Raw genomic sequence first — 21,677 nt, forward strand, 5'->3', positions numbered from 1 at the left:
CTCAAGGATCATTGCATACCCTAGCTTCCCTCCTAATGGGTGGGTTACCTTATGAGTGTGGTTCTTGATCACCAAGCATGTATTGCATTTGTATATCATTGCTTTTCATATGTCCACTAACCAAAAGTACAAAAATATTGTCATCTAACCTTGTTTCTTGCAGCTGAAGCAATCATCAGTCAATCAGTCAAATCAGGCATTGAGCAATAGATGGTGGCCATTCTTGAAGAATTTGGACACCATGATCATTCATAAAGAGTTCATATAACTTGTGGTATCATTTGGAACCAAGATCCCATGTGAAAGAGGCTTGGAATTCATCAGAACATGGCCCAGTCAAGAAAAGTCAACTGTGGTCAACTGTGCATTTAATCAGGGATTTGAAGGTGTGAGATGGTTAGAAAGACCTCATTCATGTCCATATAAGCCTCATTTGGCATTTCAAAGATCAAGGTTGAAGAATTTGAAGTCAGACAAAAAGTTTCCAAAAATGGAAATGACCTGTAATTCTCACCTGCCAAAAATGGAAAGTTTTGCTCCTCAAAATTACTTCATGATACAAGCTTCAAATGAAATTTTGTCCAACATGAAAGTTGAAGATCTTGTTCTCACCATTCCAAAAAGTCCAAGAACTTGAAATTCCCATGTGTGGTTGACAAGATATGGTCAGATCAATTTCAGAAAATGCCCGAATTCAAAGTGGCATAACTTGCACATGGAATGTCCAAATTGGATGGTTCTTCTTTGAGAAAACCACATTTAATATGTACTTTCATAATCCATCATCACATTTCGCCAAAAGCCTTCACATAAAAAGGTCATTTTTCAAGTGAACTAATTAAAGTGCAGGGGCAAAATGGTCCAAAACTCAAAGTACATGGAATTTTGGCATGGGACCAATTCCAATAGCTTCTAAATGAAAATTATGACTTGTTCAAATTGAAAAATTACTGTTTCATTGCTTCTAGCCATCCAAGGGCAAAAATGCCAAATTGCACATATAAGCTCATTTTGCTAATTACCAATTTTGGTGCTAATCATGTTTAATTGTTGAATTAGTGTGAAGTATATAAACTTAGTTATAACAGAAACTCAGATCAATAATCACTTTTTCAGATCAAATCACAAAAACTCTAAAATTCTCTCACTTTTCTCCATTTTTCACAAAAACTCTTTTGCATCAATTCATCAATTTTTCACTAATCTTTGTGCTAGTTCATTGTGAATCCATCATTTGCAGGAGATTGTGGAATTCTGTTTGTGGAGATTGGTGGAAGAATCGTGCACAATTGCAACTGTTGCAACCTTGAAGCTTCAATGGCATTTTGATATTTCTTCTTCTTCAAGCATTGTTGAGCTAAACAAGCACTTGCATTCACCTCCTACATCAATATACTCGGTCTGTTTCACATAATTGAGGTCAAATTCACACGATTTTCACAGCTGCGCCTCAAGAAGGTTAGATTTCGATTCCTTTAATTCTTACAATTGTTATGTGGCTTAGATAGATCTCACGACATAGAACAAACTGCACTTCGAATCGCGCGATTCCGTTAAGTTTTGAGCTAGATATGTTGATCCGCATATTTGCGTGTGAAACTTCTTTCGATTAGATCTTTTCGTACGTTAATCTTTAGACGATTTAGTGGACATATTCGTAACCTACGTTGAGAGACGAAGAGATCGGTATAAGGCTCATTAATTTTCGTTGAGAAAAGTTCTTGACCGAAGCTGCCGCTTGATGAACATGAACCGCGCGAAGAAGCTGGAAATTCTGGGCAAATTTCACGTTTCAATCCACTGCTATGCAATTGCCATTTTGAAATTCCGTTTCCCTCCTCAACCGGCCAATAGAACGCTGCCATGCAATTAATGAGCTACAACCACGTTTTAATATTTACGGAACTGCCATTGGCAGATTAATTAATTCAATAAATCTATATAATCATTAAATAAATATTATCATAATATCAACAAAACTTAAAAAATTCATATAAAATCCAATTTTAGTCCAAATTAGATGGGACCTTTTTTGATAGATTCCAAATTTAATCTAATTTTTTTTAGGCATAGTAGTGTAAGTTGTGCCTGGTAGAATTTTTTATTGGCTTATTGATTTTTGACATGTGTGCAATATTCATGTGTTTTACCATTTTAATCACCAAATATTCATGCTAGCTCCAAAATTAATGAAATTTCATATGATGATTCTTGACACATTCCTGGAGATTTTGGTATATCATTTGTGATTTTTGGATCTCTGGATTTGTAGATATTTTTTTTTCTTTTTGAGTGTGACAATATGTGTCACACTATGATATGCTGAGTTCATGAATTATTTTTCCATGCTTCCCTTAGGCCTATGGCCTTGATTTTTTGCATGAGATACAATGTATATGTTAACTTTCAACATGAATTTTTGTGGATTTAATTGATCCATTTTCTAATTGATTTGGATTTTTGGTTGCTGTTTAGCAATTTTGGATTGTTTTATGTGTAACAAAATGTACATGTATCATTAAATGCCCATCCCTTATCCTATGAATATGAAAATTGATGGAGTGCTTCCTAACATATTAAACTTTGATTTGGCTTTGGTCCCACTCATTTCTAATTGGATTTCACTGTTTTACAATTGATTGAAGTTGATACTCATATTGTGACCTAGTTTTGATTGTGTTTTTGCATGCCTTAACATGTTGATTTAATTGACATAGCTCCTCTTGTCCAAATGGCATGAAAATTGACATGTAACTCATTGAATGTCTTCTGTTTAGGATATAATTTTTGTGGGATTTATTGAGTTGTTTTGATATTTTTTTGATTGAAATCATTCTGGTTGTTCATATGTGGTTCAACTTTGCTCACCTTGTATTAAATTGTGCATAAAATGAAATTAGTGCATAGTTTGGATATGAGACCAATTGGGATCTCTTCTTATTTGAATTATCTTGACTTTGATCATGATTCACTTGCTGTTTAACATTTTTTCCATCCTTTGGACCCTAGGCTTGGCCTAGTGGTCTTGTTACTTATGTTTGAGCTTGACTTTGACTTTTCAGGATAAAAAGCTAATGCCTTAAGGAGGTTGATTCATATTTGAGTTGTTTCATTTGATCATTGTATACTAATTTGTTTGTGTTGTAGGGTGCTTGGTTCACGTGGACTTGGTGCTATGCACATTATTGTTTGATTGTTGATTGATTCTTATGTCGTTGTTTTGTTTATGTTGGGATGCTGATTATATTTGATTGATTTCAGGTACCTTTAGTTGCTCAGTTCTCTTAAGAACTTGCTTTGCTTTGCTAAATAGTAATTTGCATTGAGGTAGACTCTCTTGTCTCCATGTAGTCTGGAAGACCTGGCGTGTTACTTAGCCAGGCAACTGTCTGAAGTCCTCCTTAAGAGGCGATGTTTGTGATTGTTTATGTTTGTCCCAAGCAGGAAAAGTCCTCATTTGAGGCAATTGGTGGATATAAGAGATATGTAGCCTATCTCCCACTATTCTGTGAGTCTTCTCCTTGCTCCCATTACATGGTTGTAGCATTGAGATCCAAACCCAAGATCTATCGAGTCTAATATGTGGAGAGAGTTCCATCTTTCTGAACTCCCACACCTTTTGATATTCAATACTCTCTCTGACCAGAGATAAGAGTGATGAGGCACACCCCTCATATCCTTTCATCTGCTTCACCTTAGCCCCTCAATGGCAAGGTTAAGAGCGACCTTAACCCTATTCCAGTTGGCTTTAATGCCTCACCCTTTTGTTTGAGCCTAATTGAATGGTTATAGTGTGTGCTACTTGAATTTATGTGATTGATTACTTGATTCATTTATACATGATTACTTGATTTGCCACTGTGCATTTACTATCATTGATTGCCATTGTGCATTTATCATCTTTGTTTGCCATTAATGCATGATCATTTCTTTTGTCCTTGTGACATTGATGTTTTCCCATTGAGGACAATTGTAAGTCCATATTGGTTGGCTTTTGTTCCTATGACATGGAAGGGATAGAGTGTAAGACCACTTCATTGGTCACTCATATCCTCTTTGCTCTTTGATTGAGCTTGTTGTTGTATGTGAGGATTCATTGTAAGTCCATGTAATTTGGCATTTGTTTTCCTATGATCATATGTGGAGGTTAACCTAAGTCCAGATAGATTGGCAGTTTACTTCCATGTTTTGTTTTTGTTTTGCTTTATGAGATTGGAGTAAGACCATTTATTGGCATCCGGTATCATTGTTTATTTTAGGAGATTGGTGTAAATCCATTTATTGGTATCCGGTATCCGCCTTTGTGTGAGATTGGAGTAAGACCATTGAGTGGCATCCGGTATCACCGTATCTTTTATTTTACTAATTAGCTTTGTCCCTCATTCCAAAGGACACACTTGAATCATCTTCTATATGATTTCAAGAGGTGAACCTCTAGGAAGTTTTACACTCCATCATCCATCCATTTTTGTTTCAAATCCCTTTTCACATTGTTGACTTTTCAAACTTGTAAATGCATGTTGTGCAAACATTATCACCCTTTTTTCAAATTAGAAACTTGGACCTTAAGTCCTTGATTTTTCAAACTCCATTTCATAACACTTCTTTGAATCAGTTTTAATCATACCTTGACCATACTTTGTGAATAATCATAATCAATTAACTTCACCCATTCAATTGTTTGGCTTTGTCCATTGTTAATATGTTTTCATACATTAGCCGTAGGTTTTAATTACCATAGTGGTTGATGTAAACCTTACCTTGTCCTTAGTGAGTTGATTGTAAGTCTTCCATACTTATTATAGGGTTAACCCCTCACTAGTATGTTGAAGCCGTCCTCGCATGGTGGATTGTTGATGTTGGTTGAGTTTTCTCCCATTGGTAATGAAAAGCCTTAGTGCTTGTGTTTAGAATTGAATTCACTGATTTTTGGAAATCTTTTAGCCGAACTACGGCGTTTTGATCCTTACCTTTGATGGAAGGTACGTAGGCAACGAGTTCATCCGTTCGAACACAAAAATAATTAACATGTACATTCTTTTCTCATCATCCCACTCATGTTTGCACAATATGTCAAAAACAAATAAATATTTTTCTTATACAACAAGTGTGAAAAAGGTTCCCTAGGAGTACCTAGGACGTGATGGGTGCCTAACACCTTCCCATTGCGTAATTTACCCCTTACCCGATCTCTGATCTTTTCATTGGTTTTCTACGTGTAAAACTTCTTAGGCTTTTGTTCGCTTTTTAGCCAGTCCTTTGGATAAATAAAAGTGCGGTGGCGACTCTATGTTCATTGTATACTTTGCTTATGATTTAATCAATAGATCATATAGCAACGAATACACCGCTACAGAAAAGTGGCGACTTCACTGGGGATAACATTAGACCTTCCCTGGTGGTATTGCCTACTTTTCACCCTTGTTGTATGACATTTGTTTATGTGTTATTTGACATATTTTTGTACAATTTGGGATAACTGTATTGATTGTAATGTTTGAATTGCTTGATATACAATTGCTGTTTGCTTTGGTGATCTTTGTGAGACGAGTTCTATACCCGAACTCGAGTGCATCTTAGGATAGGAGAATGGCGTAGTCTTGTTGACTGGTGTGGAGTATTCCTTAGCCAGTTGACTTGCGAGTCCAGTCACTTGGTGGAGGTCATGTTGGATTGATAATGTCACACAAGTCATTTGTGGTTAGGCATTATTCGTTCAATCATGTGCCTTAGAAGCCAAGGACCTTAGTTTACTAAACCCATCTTGGCCTATTTTTAGGGCGTAGTGCGGAGGTCGTTCAGATGTAAGATCTGATGCGATTGTCACGCGATACTACACTCATAAGAGTTTCTCTCGAGAATATTTTTGGAATACGAGTATTCGTTCCTCCGATAATATCCGAGAGATGGGACGATGATTATGGGAACCTCTGGTAGAACATGTCTGGCAGGTTTAAACCCTAGTACATTCCCTTTGGGTGGTTCTTAACCAGGACTCCATGCTCGTGACTCTCAGCAAACCCGTGATTCGTGGTTGAGTCGTTCAAACATCGTTAATATCAATGGAACTTGGGTATTGATAAGGTGTAAAACCTGAATCTACCAAAATGGATGATTGATATTAAGGATGTTAGAGTCGGTTCATGTACCGTTAATATCAATGGAACTTGGGTGTTGATAAGGTGAAAACCTAAATCCACCAAAATGGATGATTGATATTAAGGGATACAATGAGCTTTCCCACGACCTTTGTCTGGTGTGCTTTGCTTGATCCTTGAGTGTGATTGTTACATTCATGCATTCATGCATTCATCTGCATCCATATCATCAGATAAAAAGAAAATTTTCAAGGAACTCAAAGGAGTTTATTTGCAAAAAATTTCAAACATGGAAAAACCGGGAAAATTTTTTCACCTGATGTATCTGACGAGATATTCTCATATATGATCGAAATGCTTAAATATTTCAAAGTTTGCAAATAGAACCCTCGAGTTCCTTTGAAATAAAAAATAAGCATATGCAAACACTTCATGCATCATTTGCATAAGCGGGTGTTTTGTTCCGGGCTCCTGTCCTGTGGTCTGACCCTGTGATCTTCATTTATTTTGAAGACGCACCTCGCCGGTATTATACCAGAGCCGATTCTTCGAGATTGATGGATCATCTTGAGCAAGAGAGTTGTGGACTCAAAGGAGGAATTTTCCGGACATAGTACTTTTGATGGACAAATCCCGGGCTGGCATTGGCTACTGTTCTGGGGCATATAATGAGCAAGGTCTGTTCACAAGTGGAGGATTCATCCATGATGATCAGTCTGTAGAAGAGGAAGCTGCTGCTATCATTGAAGAAGATACAGAGGATATGAGCAATTTTGTTATTCCTGGTGGTGTCTGCCACAATTGGGTCGCTGTGGATGTTCCTACAGTTATCTATAGATCAGAGTAAATATGCTCACTTTGTTTAAAACCCTTCTCCCATGCCAAAAGGAGAAGTGATGACATTGTTGGCAGCATTTAATACAATGATGTTTCATTCAATTAATGCATTGTTAAACATTTGTTTTTCCATTTGTTTTCACTTTTTGCTTTTGCATGAAATCAGTGATCACAAAAAACCTGAAAAACAAGAAAACAGCTTTTTCATCTGCATAATGGTTTGCTTGTTTAAATTCTAAAAGTTTTTCATTAACCAAAATCATTATGCAGGGATTTCTAAACCCATTGAACATAATGATCCAACGCCATCTCCCAATCTTGAACTCCTTGTATTCGAGGCCGAGGGAGATGATGTTGAAGGGGATTCCTGATGAGATTACCCACCTTCTTGAGCACGAAAGGAGCTCATTCAGCTGTATCATAAGAATCAGCAAGACAGTTAAACTGGGGCATTGCGAATGCAATCAAAAAAAAAAAAAAAAAAAGAGAGAGAGAGGGCGAAAAAGATGAAAAACTCAAAAATCAGGAAAAAATTTCAAATCTTTTCAAAAGAAAAAGAAAAATTATACCCTCAAGTCCCTAGTTGACTGATGCTGAATGGATTCAGAGTCGTTACGACCAGTTGAATCTGATTGAAGAGAAGCGACTAACTGCCATGTGTCATGGTCAGTTATATCAGCAGAAAATGAAGAAAGCATTCGATAAGAAGGTCAAGCCTCGCGTGTTCAGAGAAGGTGACCTCGTGCTCAAGAAAGTTTTGTCTTTCGTGCCCGATTCCAGGGGCAAGTGGACTCCAAACTACGAGGGTCCATATGTTGTTAAGAGAGCCTTTTCAGGCGGTGCTTTGATGCTTACAACAATGGATGGGGAGGATTTCACCCGTCCTATGAATTCAGATGCAGTCAAGAAATACTTTGCCTAAAAAAAAAAGTATATGCAAATGGAAAAGCAGAATAGCTCGCTAAGTTGAAAACCCGAAAGGGCGACTTAGGCAAAAATGAGTGTCTCGGTGGAGAACCCGCAAGGGCGATCCAGGCAAAAGTTAGAGACTTGAAAAAAGGATATATTTGCATCCCGCTAGATTGAGTACCTCACACTGGGGCAATCTAGGCAAAAATTAGGGATTTGGCAAGTAACTGCATCCTGACGAGACTTTCTGTTTCACCAGCCGTCTTTTCGTCGGAAGATTCTCGATTCGTCGTCAACTGAAGCTTCGAATACATCGAGATTCAAATTGGTAGAGAAAGGATCATTATGTTCAATGTAGCCCTCTTCCAATACATCACTGATTTCAAATTTGTACAGATCTATGGAGTCTTGCCATTTGCAGACTACCATTCCATCAAATAAATTTGAGCTTTTATCCAATTATTTGCACTCTTATTTGTTTCAATTCAACAAATGTTTTGCATGTTTTAATTGATAAAAATGTCATTGTTTTAAAAACAAAATTTTTCAAAAATTTATTGTTTTAAACAAAGTGAATATTCACTATGATAAAAGGATACTTAAAGAATTTCTCAGTGCTCTCCCAAGGGTGGCATGATTTCCAACAGGTAAGACATTTGTTCATATTCCTGGTTTGGTTTGTATCCTTCTTCTCCAGATTTGGTTGTTGGGGTTGTCCCCCAAGCAGAGATTTGGTTGTTGGGGTTGTTCCCTAAGCAGAGCTTCTGTGGATTTTGACTCCCCGAAGCAGAGTGGTGTGTTGAAGGCTCAGTCTGTTCTCCAGCAGTAGTCTCTCCCCGGCTTGATTGCTCAGGTGTTCAGAAAATTTGTGGTTAGTGGGTTGATATCCCCGTATCCCGTACTTCTCCCCAAGTGAGTTGCCAGCATAATTGCAAGTCGAGTTGTTGGTGGGGTTATTCCCCAAGCAGAGTGTTGTTGAAGATTCAGTGTTCTCCAGCAGCAGTTTTCCCCGGCATGGATGCTTTCCTTGTGGAAGATTCGGCAGTTGATGGTTTGCCACCTTGGTGCCTTGCCACTTTCTCCAGTGGGTCGCTATGCCCAGACTTTATTTGTCTCCTCGGCACAGTTACGAGTAGTGCAGTTATTGATATCCCCATCGAAGTCGCGGGCAGAATTGTTGTCACTCCTGCCCAACGCAGTCGCGAGCGGAGTTGTTTACTTTCTCTCTATCAGAGTGCTTGTTATTCTCAGCAGAGCAGGATTTATTTTCCTACTCCATGGTTAATTGGGTTGATATACCAGTATTTTCATCCAACTTTCTCCAGCATTTGTCTGCAGAGCGGTTGTTGTGGCAATATTGCCTGTTGAACCTCTTTCAATCTCCGGTATGGTCGGTTGATAGCTCCGTCATCCAGAGATTGTATTGATTTCCTGATTACTCTTCGATCCTCAGTAGAGCGGATTTTGTTGCAGAATCTGCCGATGTGATCCATCAGATGTGTGTTCGCCCCGAGTAGAGTGGTTTGTTGCAGAATCTACTTGTTTGGTGTTTTCCTTCCTCAGTGGGTTGTTCCCCAAGAGAGTAATTGATGATATCCCCAGTAGAGTTGCTTGTGCAGCCAAACTCTATCCGGGTGGCCTTTGCTCCCTCAGTGGGTTGTTCCCCAATGGAGTTATGTTGGATCCATTTCCATAACAGTGTTTGCTAGGATCCCCTGCAGGACTTTGAGATTCTCTTGTTCCCCAACAGATTTGTCTTTGTGGCTCTTTGCCTGTTGTGACTTTCTGTGCCCCAGTTGGGATGATTGCTGATCCATTGCTCAGATTTGGTATTCTCCAGATATCTCTGATTCTTTTGCTTCTGCTTCCCAGCAGTACCCGCAGATCTTTGCTTTATAGCATGTAGATCTCCAGCAGAATTGGCTTTCCATTTGGTTTTCCCCTGGAAGTGTAATACCGGACGTTTGATTCCTGGCCTGTTATGTTAGAAATGCCTGTCTTGTCAGCATTCATCAAGCATAAATCACGCATATTCATGCATATTCATGAAACATTCAGATATTCATGTTGCATTTTTGCCATATATCCCTTGTTTGTTATTCCCTGCTATGGTGATATAGATCTTTATAGATCTTCCTAAGCAGATGTCGGGTGTTAAATCTCTCCATATAGAGTCAGCCCATAAGCAGAAAGTGTCTGTCTTTCCTTCTGCGGTTCCCCACTGAGATATACCCTCGTGGATGACGGTTTCTTCCGTTTCCTCCCAGCATATATATTGGGATGGAGTTTTCCTATTGAGTTATATCCTCATAGGACGTGTCTTGATTCGGTCTGTCTTTTCGGAATATTCCCGAATTGGCGTTTTGTCAACTATATCGTGCTTCCCAGTGGGTTGTTCCCCAGCGGAGTTTTCGGGCCTCTACCCTTATACCGGTAGTTGTAAGTCTTATTGTTCATTTCCTCTTGGCGGAATTTGTGGTTATATACCTTTCATTCCTCCGCAAGAGTCGATTTTGGCCCCTACCCTTATACCGGTAGTTGTAAGTCCTATGTTCCTTGCTTCTTGGCGGAATTTGTGGTTATATACCTTTTATGCCTCAGCAAGAGTTGTTGGTCTTCTACCCAGTAGTCGGTAGTCGTAAATCCTATTTGTCTGCTCTCCAGCAGTTTTGTGGTTTGTTATAAACACTATTTTGTTTCCCGTGCGGATTTGTGACTGTTTCCCATCCCCACGCGGAGGTGTTGGTCTTCTATCCAATATTCGGTAGATGTAAACCCTAATTTGTGGTTATTCCCACCAGAGTATGGCTACTACCCCGTATTCGGTAGTTGTAAGTCCTATCTTTTCCCCCTAGCAGAGGTAACCTTTGTGGTTCGTTCTGGTTGATGGCGGATCTTCTGTTGTTGTGGTTTTACCCCTAACAGAGTTCTGTTCCCGGTGGTGATTTGTATCCCCATTGGAGTTTGTGGTCTTCTACCCCGTATTCGGTAGCTGTAAATCCTATGTCGCTGTGATTTGTCTCCCCAGCGGAGTGGTATCTTATGATACGTGTGGATAATTGCCGGTTGCTAGCAATTTTATCCTCAGCTGAGTCTTTGGTTTCTTACCCAGTAGTCGGTATTGTTAAACCCCTTGTTTTCTCAGCCAGGTTTTGGTCTCCTACCCCGTATCCGGTAGATGTAAGCCCTAATCTCTCCTTTGTGGTTATCTTCATTCAATATTCGATGTTGATATTCCTTCCTGCCTTTGGGTAGTTGCTCTTGAGTAAGCACTTGTATTCCCAGCAGTCTTCTGGATCATTGTCGGATGCTTGCAATGTTATCCTTTTGAAGTCTCCAGTGGGTCTTTTCACCGTTTGCTAGTGATTCGTTCCCCGGATCATTGATTGTTTATCAATGTATTCCTTGCCTTTGCGGATAATTGCCGGATACTTGCAATTTATCCCCAGTGAGTCTTTCATTTACCCTTTTGTCGGTAATGTTGTTACTCCCTTTGATTGGTCATCATTATATGCCTGTTTGGTATCCCGATGCCTCTCTTTTCGGTCGATTTATCCTTTATTAACCCTTATACCGGTTGTGGATAATCTTCCGTGCGAGTGTATTATTCACGGTCTGCCGGTAATGGATAATATATCTCATGCACTCTTCAGTTGAAGCCTTTTGTGTTTCCCTGGTCGAGTAAGATTCGTTATTTCCCTTTGCGGAGTCGAATATTCTTGTTGTCAGATAATTGCCGGATGCTTGCAATTTATCCCTTTGAGTTGTCTTTCGTTTACCCGGATGCTTGGTATCGATGGTCTCTCTTTTTGGTTAGTCACCTATTATATACTTCGGTATCTCTGGTGTCTTTTCCTTTCGAGTATATTATTCACGGTCTGCCGGTAATGAATAATATGTCTCATGCGCTCTTTAGTTGGAGTCCTTTGTTGATTTTCCCCAGCTGAGCAAGATTCGTATTCTTTGTAGAATCGAATATTCATCCTTTAACCAGTTTGTGTTTCGGATGTGTGTTTTGGCATATATACCAATTCACGTTTTCGGTAGATCACCTATTATATACTTCGGTATCTCTGGTGTTTCTTACCATACGAGTTTATTATCTACGTTCTGACGGTAATAGATAATATATCTCATGCGAGTATTCTTATCCACGGTTTGCCGGTAATGGATATTATATCTCATGCACTCTTTGGGTTTGTGTCCCCAGTTGAGTAAGGTTCGTTCTCCCGTTGAGGATTCGAATGTCCATCCTTTAAGTCGTTTTGCTTTTTCAAGCCCCTTTTTTCGGATGATGAGTGTTTTGGCATATATACCAATTCACGTTTCTGTCGGTCACCTATTATATACCTCGGTATCCCTGGTGTTCCTTCCTGTCTACTCCCTATTATGACCTTGGTCCCCTGTGGAGTCAGATTTCCTGAGTTTGGTACCCTTTGTAGGTCTTTCTCAGATGTTGGTTGATTGATATCTCTCACCTTTATACCGGTCTTAGATATTCATTCTTCCTGAGTTTGTTACCCTTATACCGGTGACACCTCATTTCTTGTTGCTTTTCCCAGGAGAGTCTCTTTGTTAGACGTTCCCCTGTGGAGTTTCCTTTGGTGATTTTTACCCTTTGCTATATGGGCGTTTATTCCCCAATATACGCATTTTCCGGCAGGAAGGTTCTATGTGAATCTTTTCCTGGTCCGAGTCCGGATTTTTATCCGAAGTATCCTTCATGGATAATTTGAGTCAGCTTATGTCTTTCCAATGGATTTATTTTCCTCTGGAATTCTTTATTCCCCAGTGCGAGTCCTTTGCTTCCCCAGCAAGTTCTCCATTCCGATATCTGTTATCCCCAATCGGAGTCGTGTCTAATTCACGCTGTGTCAGTTTTGTCATTACCCTAATCGAAGTCGTGTCCTGCTCACGCATTCTTTTTCTACTATCCCCTAATAGAGTCCAATAAGAGTCTTGTTAGAGTCTCTGTTCCTGGTGAGTGTATTACTCCGATGGATCGTCCTTTCTTCTGTGTGAACAATATATTCCCCACAAAATTTGCTTTTACATGCATACATCTGCATCATGAGGTCTCTTAGGGACCAAAATTCGTCTCATTACTATTATTTAAGCTCATTCTACCGCGTCGAGATGAAGATTTCTAAACTTCACTTCTCCGGCTAGAATGACCTTAAATAGGGGCATCTGTAAGACCCCAATTTTCGCCCTAAGATCCCTCATGGCCCATATCATATCATATCATGGCCTCAAGGATCATTGCATACCCTAGCTTCCCTCCTAATGGGTGGGTTACCTTATGAGTGTGGTTCTTGATCACCAAGCATGTATTGCATTTGTATATCATTGCTTTTCATATGTCCACTAACCAAAAGTACAAAAATATTGTCATCTAACCTTGTTTCTTGCAGCTGAAGCAATCATCAGTCAATCAGTCAAATCAGGCATTGAGCAATAGATGGTGGCCATTCTTGAAGAATTTGGACACCATGATCATTCATAAAGAGTTCATATAACTTGTGGTATCATTTGGAACCAAGATCCCATGTGAAAGAGGCTTGGAATTCATCAGAACATGGCCCAGTCAAGAAAAGTCAACTGTGGTCAACTGTGCATTTAATCAGGGATTTGAAGGTGTGAGATGGTTAGAAAGACCTCATTCATGTCCATATAAGCCTCATTTGGCATTTCAAAGATCAAGGTTGAAGAATTTGAAGTCAGACAAAAAGTTTCCAAAAATGGAAATGACCTGTAATTCTCACCTGCCAAAAATGGAAAGTTTTGCTCCTCAAAATTACTTCATGATACAAGCTTCAAATGAAATTTTGTCCAACATGAAAGTTGAAGATCTTGTTCTCACCATTCCAAAAAGTCCAAGAACTTGAAATTCCCATGTGTGGTTGACAAGATATGGTCAGATCAATTTCAGAAAATGCCCGAATTCAAAGTGGCATAACTTGCACATGGAATGTCCAAATTGGATGGTTCTTCTTTGAGCAAACTACATTTAATATGTACTTTCATAATCCATCATCACATTTCTCCAAAAGCCTTCACATAAAAAGGTCATTTTTCAAGTGAACTAATTAAAGTGCAGGGGCAAAATGGTCCAAAACTCAAAGTACATGGAATTTTGGCATGGGACCAATTCCAATAGCTTCTAAATGAAAATTATGACTTGTTCAAATTGAAAAATTACTGTTTCATTGCTTCTAGCCATCCAAGGGCAAAAATGCCAAATTGCACATATAAGCTCATTTTGCTAATTACCAATTTTGGTGCTAATCATGTTTAATTGTTGAATTAGTGTGAAGTATATAAACTTAATTATAACAGAAACTCAGATCAATAATCACTTTTTCAGATCAAATCACAAAAACTCTAAAATTCTCTCACTTTTCTCCATTTTTCACAAAAACTCTTTTGCATCAATTCATCAATTTTTCACTAATCTTTGTGCTAGTTCATTGTGAATCCATCATTTGCAGGAGATTGTGGAATTCTGTTTGTGGAGATTGGTGGAAGAATCGTGCACAATTGCAACTGTTGCAACCTTGAAGCTTCAATGGCATTTTGATATTTCTTCTTCTTCAAGCATTGTTGAGCTAAACAAGCACTTGCATCCACCTCCTACATCAATATACTCGGTCTGTTTCACATAATTGAGGTCAAATTCACACGATTTTCACAGCTGCGCCTCAAGAAGGTTAGATTTCGATTCCTTTAATTCTTACAATTGTTATGTGGCTTAGATAGATCTCACGACATAGAACAAACTGCACTTCGAATCGCGCGATTCCGTTAAGTTTTGAGCTAGATATGTTGATCCGCATATTTGCGTGTGAAACTTCTTTCGATTAGATCTTTTCGTACGTTAATCTTTAGACGATTTAGTGGACATATTCGTAACCTACGTTGAGAGACGAAGAGATCGGTATAAGGCTCATTAATTTTCGTTGAGAAAAGTTCTTGACCGAAGCTGCCGCTTCCCTTAGGCCTATGGCCTTGATTTTTTGCATGAGATACAATGTATATGTTAACTTTCAACATGAATTTTTGTGGATTTAATTGATCCATTTTCTAATTGATTTGGATTTTTGGTTGCTGTTTAGCAATTTTGGATTGTTTTATGTGTAACAAAATGTACATGTATCATTAAATGCCCATCCCTTATCCTATGAATATGAAAATTGATGGAGTGCTTCCTAACATATTAAACTTTGATTTGGCTTTGGTCCCACTCATTTCTAATTGGATTTCACTGTTTTACAATTGATTGAAGTTGATACTCATATTGTGACCTAGTTTTGATTGTGTTTTTGCATGCCTTAACATGTTGATTTAATTGACATAGCTCCTCTTGTCCAAATGGCATGAAAATTGACATGTAACTCATTGAATGTCTTCTGTTTAGGATATAATTTTTGTGGGATTTATTGAGTTGTTTTGATATTTTTTTGATTGAAATCATTCTGGTTGTTCATATGTGGTTCAACTTTGCTCACCTTGTATTAAATTGTGCATAAAATGAAATTAGTGCATAGTTTGGATATGAGACCAATTGGGATCTCTTCTTATTTGAATTATCTTGACTTTGATCATGATTCACTTGCTGTTTAACATTTTTTCCATCCTTTGGACCCTAGGCTTGGCCTAGTGGTCTTGTTACTTATGTTTGAGCTTGACTTTGACTTTTCAGGATAAAAAGCTAATGCCTTAAGGAGGTTGATTCATATTTGAGTTGTTTCATTTGATCATTGTATACTAATTTGTTTGTGTTGTAGGGTGCTTGGTTCACGTGGACTTGGTGCTATGCACATTATTGTTTGATTGTTGATTGATTCTTATGTCGTTGTTTTGTTTATGTTGGGATGCTGATTATATTTGATTGATTTCAGGTACCTTTAGTTGCTCAGTTCTCTTAAGAACTTGCTTTGCTTTGCTAAATAGCAATTTGCATTGAGGTAGACTCTCTTGTCTCCATGTAGTCTGGAAGACCTGGCGTGTTACTTAGCACGGCAACTGTCTGAAGTCCTCCTTAAGAGGCGATGTTTGTGATTGTTTATGTTTGTCCCAAGCAGGAAAAGTCCTCATTTGAGGCAATTGGTGGATATAAGAGATATGTAGCCTATCTCCCACTATTCTGTGAGTCTTCTCCTTGCTCCCATTACATGGTTGTAGCATTGAGATCCAAACCCAAGATCTATCGAGTCTAATATGTGGAGAGAGTTCCATCTTTCTGAACTCCCACACCTTCTGATATTCAATACTCTCTCTGACCAGAGATAAGAGTGATGAGGCACACCCCTCATATCCTTTCATCTGCTTCACCTTAGCCCCTCAATGGCAAGGTTAAGAGCGACCTTAACCCTATTCCAGTTGGCTTTAATGCCTCACCCTTTTGTTTGAGCCTAATTGAATGGTTATAGTGTGTGCTACTTGAATTTATGTGATTGATTACTTGATTCATTTATACATGATTACTTGATTTGCCACTGTGCATTTACTATCATTGATTGCCATTGTGCATTTATCATCTTTGTTTGCCATTAATGCATGATCATTTCTTTTGTCCTTGTGACATTGATGTTTTCCCATTGAGGACAATTGTAAGTCCATATTGGTTGGCTTTTGTTCCTATGATATGGAAGGGATAGAGTGTAAGACCACTTCATTGGTCACTCATATCCTCTTTGCTCTTTGATTGAGCTTGTTGTTGTATGTGAGGATTCATTGTAAGTCCATGTAATTTGGCATTTGTTTTCCTATGATCATATGTGGAGGTTAACCTAAGTCCAGATAGATTGGCAGTTTACTTCCATGTTTTGTTTTTGTTTTGCTTTATGAGATTGGAGTAAGACCATTTATTGGCATCCGGTATCATTGTTTATTTTAGGAGATTGGTGTAAATCCATTTATTGGTATCCGGTATCCGCCTTTGTGTGAGATTGGAGTAAGACCATTGAGTGGCATCCGGTATCACCGTATCTTTTATTTTACTAATTAGCTTTGTCCCTCATTCCAAAGGACACACTTGAATCATCTTCTATATGATTTCAAGAGGTGAACCTCTAGGAAGTTTTACACTCCATCATCCATCCATTTTTGTTTCAAATCCCTTTTCACATTGTTGACTTTTCAAACTTGTAAATGCATGTTGTGCAAACATTATCACCCTTTTTTCAAATTAGAAACTTGGACCTTAAGTCCTTGATTTTTCAAACTCCATTTCATAACACTTCTTTGAATCAATTTTAATCATACCTTGACCATACTTTGTGAATAATCATAATCAATTAACTTCACCCATTCAATTGTTTGGCTTTGTCCATTGTTAATATGTTTTCATACATTAGCCGTAGGTTTTAATTACCATAGTGGTTGATGTAAACCTTACCTTGTCCTTAGTGAGTTGATTGTAAGTCTTCCATACTTATTATAGGGTTAACCCCTCACTAGTATGTTGAAGCCGTCCTCGCATGGTGGATTGTTGATGTTGGTTGAGTTTTCTCCCATTGGTAATGAAAAGCCTTAGTGCTTGTGTTTAAAATTGAATTCACTGATTTTTGGAAATCTTTTAGCCGAACTACGGCGTTTTGATCCTTACCTTTGATGGAAGGTACGTAGGCAACGGGTTCATCCGTTCGAACACAAAAATAATTAACATGTACATTCTTTTCTCATCATCCCACTCATGTTTGCACAATATGTCAAAAACAAATAAATATTTTTCTTATATAACAAGTGTGAAAAAGGTTCCCTAGGAGTACCTAGGACGTGATGGGTGCCTAACACCTTCCCATTGCGTAATTTACCCCTTACCCGATCTCTGATCTTTTCATTGGTTTTCTACGTGTAAAACTTCTTAGGCTTTTGTTCGCTTTTTAGCCAGTCCTTTGGATAAATAAAAGTGCGGTGGCGACTCTATGTTCATTGTATACTTTGCTTATGATTTAATCAATAGATCATATAGCGACGAATACACCGCTACAGTATGAATGACTAAGTAAGTTTCTGCTTGATCAAGGATACTCTAGAAGGAAGGTTGATATAACATTCACTACGCCAAATAAGGGAAAAGAGGGCGCTTATTTTGGCCTATAACAACGCTTTTAAGCGCCCTCTAAAGTGGCGCTGGCATAGGTAAAGACAGCGCTTTGTTTTCCTGGAGAAAGCGCTGTCTAAAGTGGCCCTTTAAGGGCCACATTCTAGTGCGTTTTCATAAAAAAGCGCCCTCTGGAGTGGTCCATAAAGGGCCACCTTAGAGGGCGCTTTCTGGATAAAGCGCCCTCTAAAGTTGTCATGTAAAGCCACCTTAGAGAGCCACCTTAGAGGGCGCTTTCTGGATAAAGCGCCCTCTAAAGTTGTCATGTAAAGCCACCTTAGAGAGCCACCTTAGAGGGCGCTTTCTGGATAAAGCGCCCTCTAAAGTTGTCAATGTAAAGCCACCTTAGAGGACGCTTTCTGGACAAAGCGCCCTCTAAAGTTGTCAATGTAAAGTGTTTAGAGGGTGCTTCCTGCAGAAAGCGCCCTCTAAAGTGTTAGTTATTTTAAAAAAATTTGTTTGAAAAGCAGTGGGTATTTAATTGGGAACCTGTTCGCATGCTGCAAAAGTGTAAAATTCATATTGATTTCATCCTTTAATCCAATGTTATACACCATTAATCCATTGATATATACAACATGAATCCATTTATATACAACATTAATATATGATTCTTTGATCAACAATATACAACAACATATTCATGATTTAGTAAAACTAGTACAACAACAATATACAACATATATACAACAACAACATACAACAACAACATTCCATACATATATGTACAACAATATACAACCTAGCTATATGATTCTTTGATCAATAATGAATTGACACAATTCATCCTTCATTTCATCCAAATGAGCTCTTGAGTAAGATTTGTATTCGTCAAAGTACTACAATTAAGAGAATAAAACATATTCAAGATTTAGTAACAAATTAGATGAAATATCCGATAATATTAAAATAAACCCTAAGTTATTATTCCATACCATTTTTGGGATGTCTATATGATTCAACGCAATGATATCTCTCATAAATCTCAATACAAAAAATCCGCAATCGACCGAATTGTTTTGCTGAGGACACTACATAGAAAAACAAACAATATATATAGTTAATTTCTTACAAACACTATTATAAGCAAAAAATAAACACTATTATAATTAAGCAAAAATAAAATACTTAATATATACCTCAACTCTGACCCAGGTAATGTCCTTCCTATTACGATAATTCTTTTTCGATCTAAATTTTAGTATTGCCCTAACAAAATAAAAACGTATATTGAGATCAATCTGACAGACATAATTAAATATACAAATACACACGAATATTTAGGGGAATTTCACTTACGCGTCAACCGTCTTCTTCATACTCGGATATTTACTCCAATCACCCGATAACGAATCCAGATAATACACTATGAGTCTCGAAAGATCCATATCAACCAACACCCAGTGACCACTGTAAAATAAAACAAAAATTTAGATGAATGAAAATTTTCTACGTAAAAGATATACATAGATTAGAATGAAATTATTAGAAAGAAAATCTAACCCGTTGCCAGAATTAAACGGTAAAAAATACAAACTGGGTGTAGTATTATCGCCGGCCGCCATGAATCTATCGACTAGATCATTCTTTACGGATGTTGGATTTTTCGTTATTAATGTTACGTTGATACGGGAAGCAGCAATAAAATTGAAACGGTTACACAATTCAGTTCCCCGCATCAATGTTACATACATATACCTTAAATAGAAACATAATAAACATTAGACTACTCATTGAAATGTGTAAATAAATTGTTCAACTAAGTAAATTATAGATTGATCGGAGTACCATATGTATGTATGAATGACAGCGATGCCCAATTCGTCGTGTTCAAAAAGTTGTTGCATGTCCTCCTTTGCAATTATTTCGAAATGAGCAATTTCGAAAACACCTTCATCAAAATCTATACTACGAATGGCCCCGTGCATAATATCGGACTCTTCCACCATTTTCTCAAGACGCATCATAATTTGAGATTTTGTCCCGGACGTCGTTGGAATATCCTTACCAGCGCTTTTCAACTTTCGACCGGGAACCTAAAAATTCATATAAAATAAATCATGACTTTTTGTGATGCAACAGAATCGTTGCGTATATAATTAAATGGGTATATATATTTGTACCTCTTTTTGAGATGCAACCGACTCGATGCGTCTTGAAATCCCTTTACCAGCTTTATGTGTGGGTCTTGTAGGAGTCTAACATTACCATGTAATAAGGATTGATTAAATATCATAATTGTAGCTGAATTGAAATGTGAATACTAAATATTCATAATCATTTAGAACATATATACCTCGGCATCGGGGAAAATTAGATCTGACGGCCAACCAACAAAGGATCCGACTGCATCTCGCATCAACGTTGTCTCTGAAACAACGTCAGGTAATGGTAGAAGGGCGTCCGTATCTAATACAAGGTCAACCGAAACTTTCATATATCCCACCGGGAGGGGATTATGGTGAAGTAATTCACCCGAAGTATTGTGCACTTTTCCCTTGCCAACTATGCGATAAGTTGGTGACGATAGATACAGCTGACAAGGTGAAATGCCCTAAACCAATAATAAATGTTATTGTTAACATGTATATGTGTCAAGTAAAAAAGTGCTATTTTAATTTCATAATAACATATATAATTACCTCGGGAAATTTCGGTTGACAATTGATACTAGCTCGGTCACTAGTATCTTTTGCCTCGGAAGCGCACCTTTCCTCTCTATACCTTGCATTCTCGTTTTGCAGTTGGAGTACTTGTGCCCTTAACTCCGCCAAGGTCTCCATCACCTCTTTGTTGGTAGGATTTTTTGTTTTTGGTTTTTTATAAAATGACGACGGAGTCACACCAAAACCCTTACCCCTCACACGACCGGAATACTCAGGAACATTTAGTACTCGACTAAGTACGCTCCTGCAATCCTGGACCTCGGTTGAAGGTAAGGTTTGGGATAAAGTCTCCTGAAATATTATTAGAGGAGATTAAAAATGAATTATATGTCTAACAAAATTTTCGATATAATTAAAGAAATAATGTTACATATACTTACACATTCGTCATAAACATTTTGGACCGCTTCAACGACAGCCCCATCCTTCCCAACCCGAGCAGCCTTCCATAATACGTGCTCCGGAAGAGATGTTGCGTCACTTTTCTCCTCGGCTAGCTACACATTGAATTAGATTATAAGATCATCAATTATAACATATTGTGACAATGTATAAGCTCATAGCATTTGAATATACTCACAATTCTTTGTTGTAACCGTGCATATCCCGTACGCCCTTTTTTGTACGGATACGCGGGTTTTGATGCCCTTTTCCGATTTTTGTCGCTTACTTCTTGGATAAAAAAGTTTAAGGCATATTAGAACCAAGTAACTTAACAATTGTATAATACCATAATTAATAGACATTACATGGAATTTTTCGTTTCTTCGTTTGGCGACAAAGTTATCCCATTCATCGGCTGAAATAATCTCGGCATACTTCATTGGTCGTTCTGCTTCAACAAATTTTCCTTCCTCATCCTTGAGAAATTTGTTGGACAAAAAGGATCGAAATCCTCGGAGTCTTTTTCTGGCCAATTGAATACAATATTTTTGCCGGCTTTCATCGATGTGAAAGGATCTCTAAAAAACATACATATGGAGTGTGTTATTATAAGTAATATTATAACAATATATGGTCAACAAATAGTCAACAAAAAAAACATATAACAATATATGG

General features: G+C 38.0%; 1 protein-coding gene across 1 annotated transcript; it reads right to left on the reverse strand.

The window, feature by feature from the left end:
* Positions 1 to 19,020: 19,020 nt before the first annotated feature.
* On the reverse strand, positions 19,021 to 20,903 carry LOC127082120 (uncharacterized). Its single transcript, XM_051022347.1, has 3 exons — positions 20,595 to 20,903; positions 20,303 to 20,506; positions 19,021 to 19,029 (listed from the first exon to the last, which is right to left on the reverse strand). Exons 1-3 carry the CDS (start codon positions 20,733 to 20,735, stop codon positions 19,021 to 19,023), a joined length of 354 nt encoding a protein of 117 aa, XP_050878304.1. The 5' UTR covers positions 20,736 to 20,903.
* Positions 20,904 to 21,677: the final 774 nt, after the last annotated feature.

This window comes from Lathyrus oleraceus, chromosome 5 (genome assembly GCF_024323335.1).
Source record: "Lathyrus oleraceus cultivar Zhongwan6 chromosome 5, CAAS_Psat_ZW6_1.0, whole genome shotgun sequence".
NCBI classification, from domain to species: domain Eukaryota; kingdom Viridiplantae; phylum Streptophyta; class Magnoliopsida; order Fabales; family Fabaceae; genus Lathyrus; species Lathyrus oleraceus.

What these genes read in the sequence shown, in the direction of transcription:
- LOC127082120 (XM_051022347.1), bottom strand. Translation starts at nt 20,735, where the DNA reads ATGGAGACCTTGGCGGAGTTAAGGGCACAAGTACTCCAACTGCAAAAC. An exon ending in GTCAACCGAAATTTCCCGAG is followed by an intron (nt 20,507 to 20,594) that starts GTAATTATATAT and finishes TTATTGGTTTAG; the next exon opens with GGCATTTCACCTTGTCAGCT.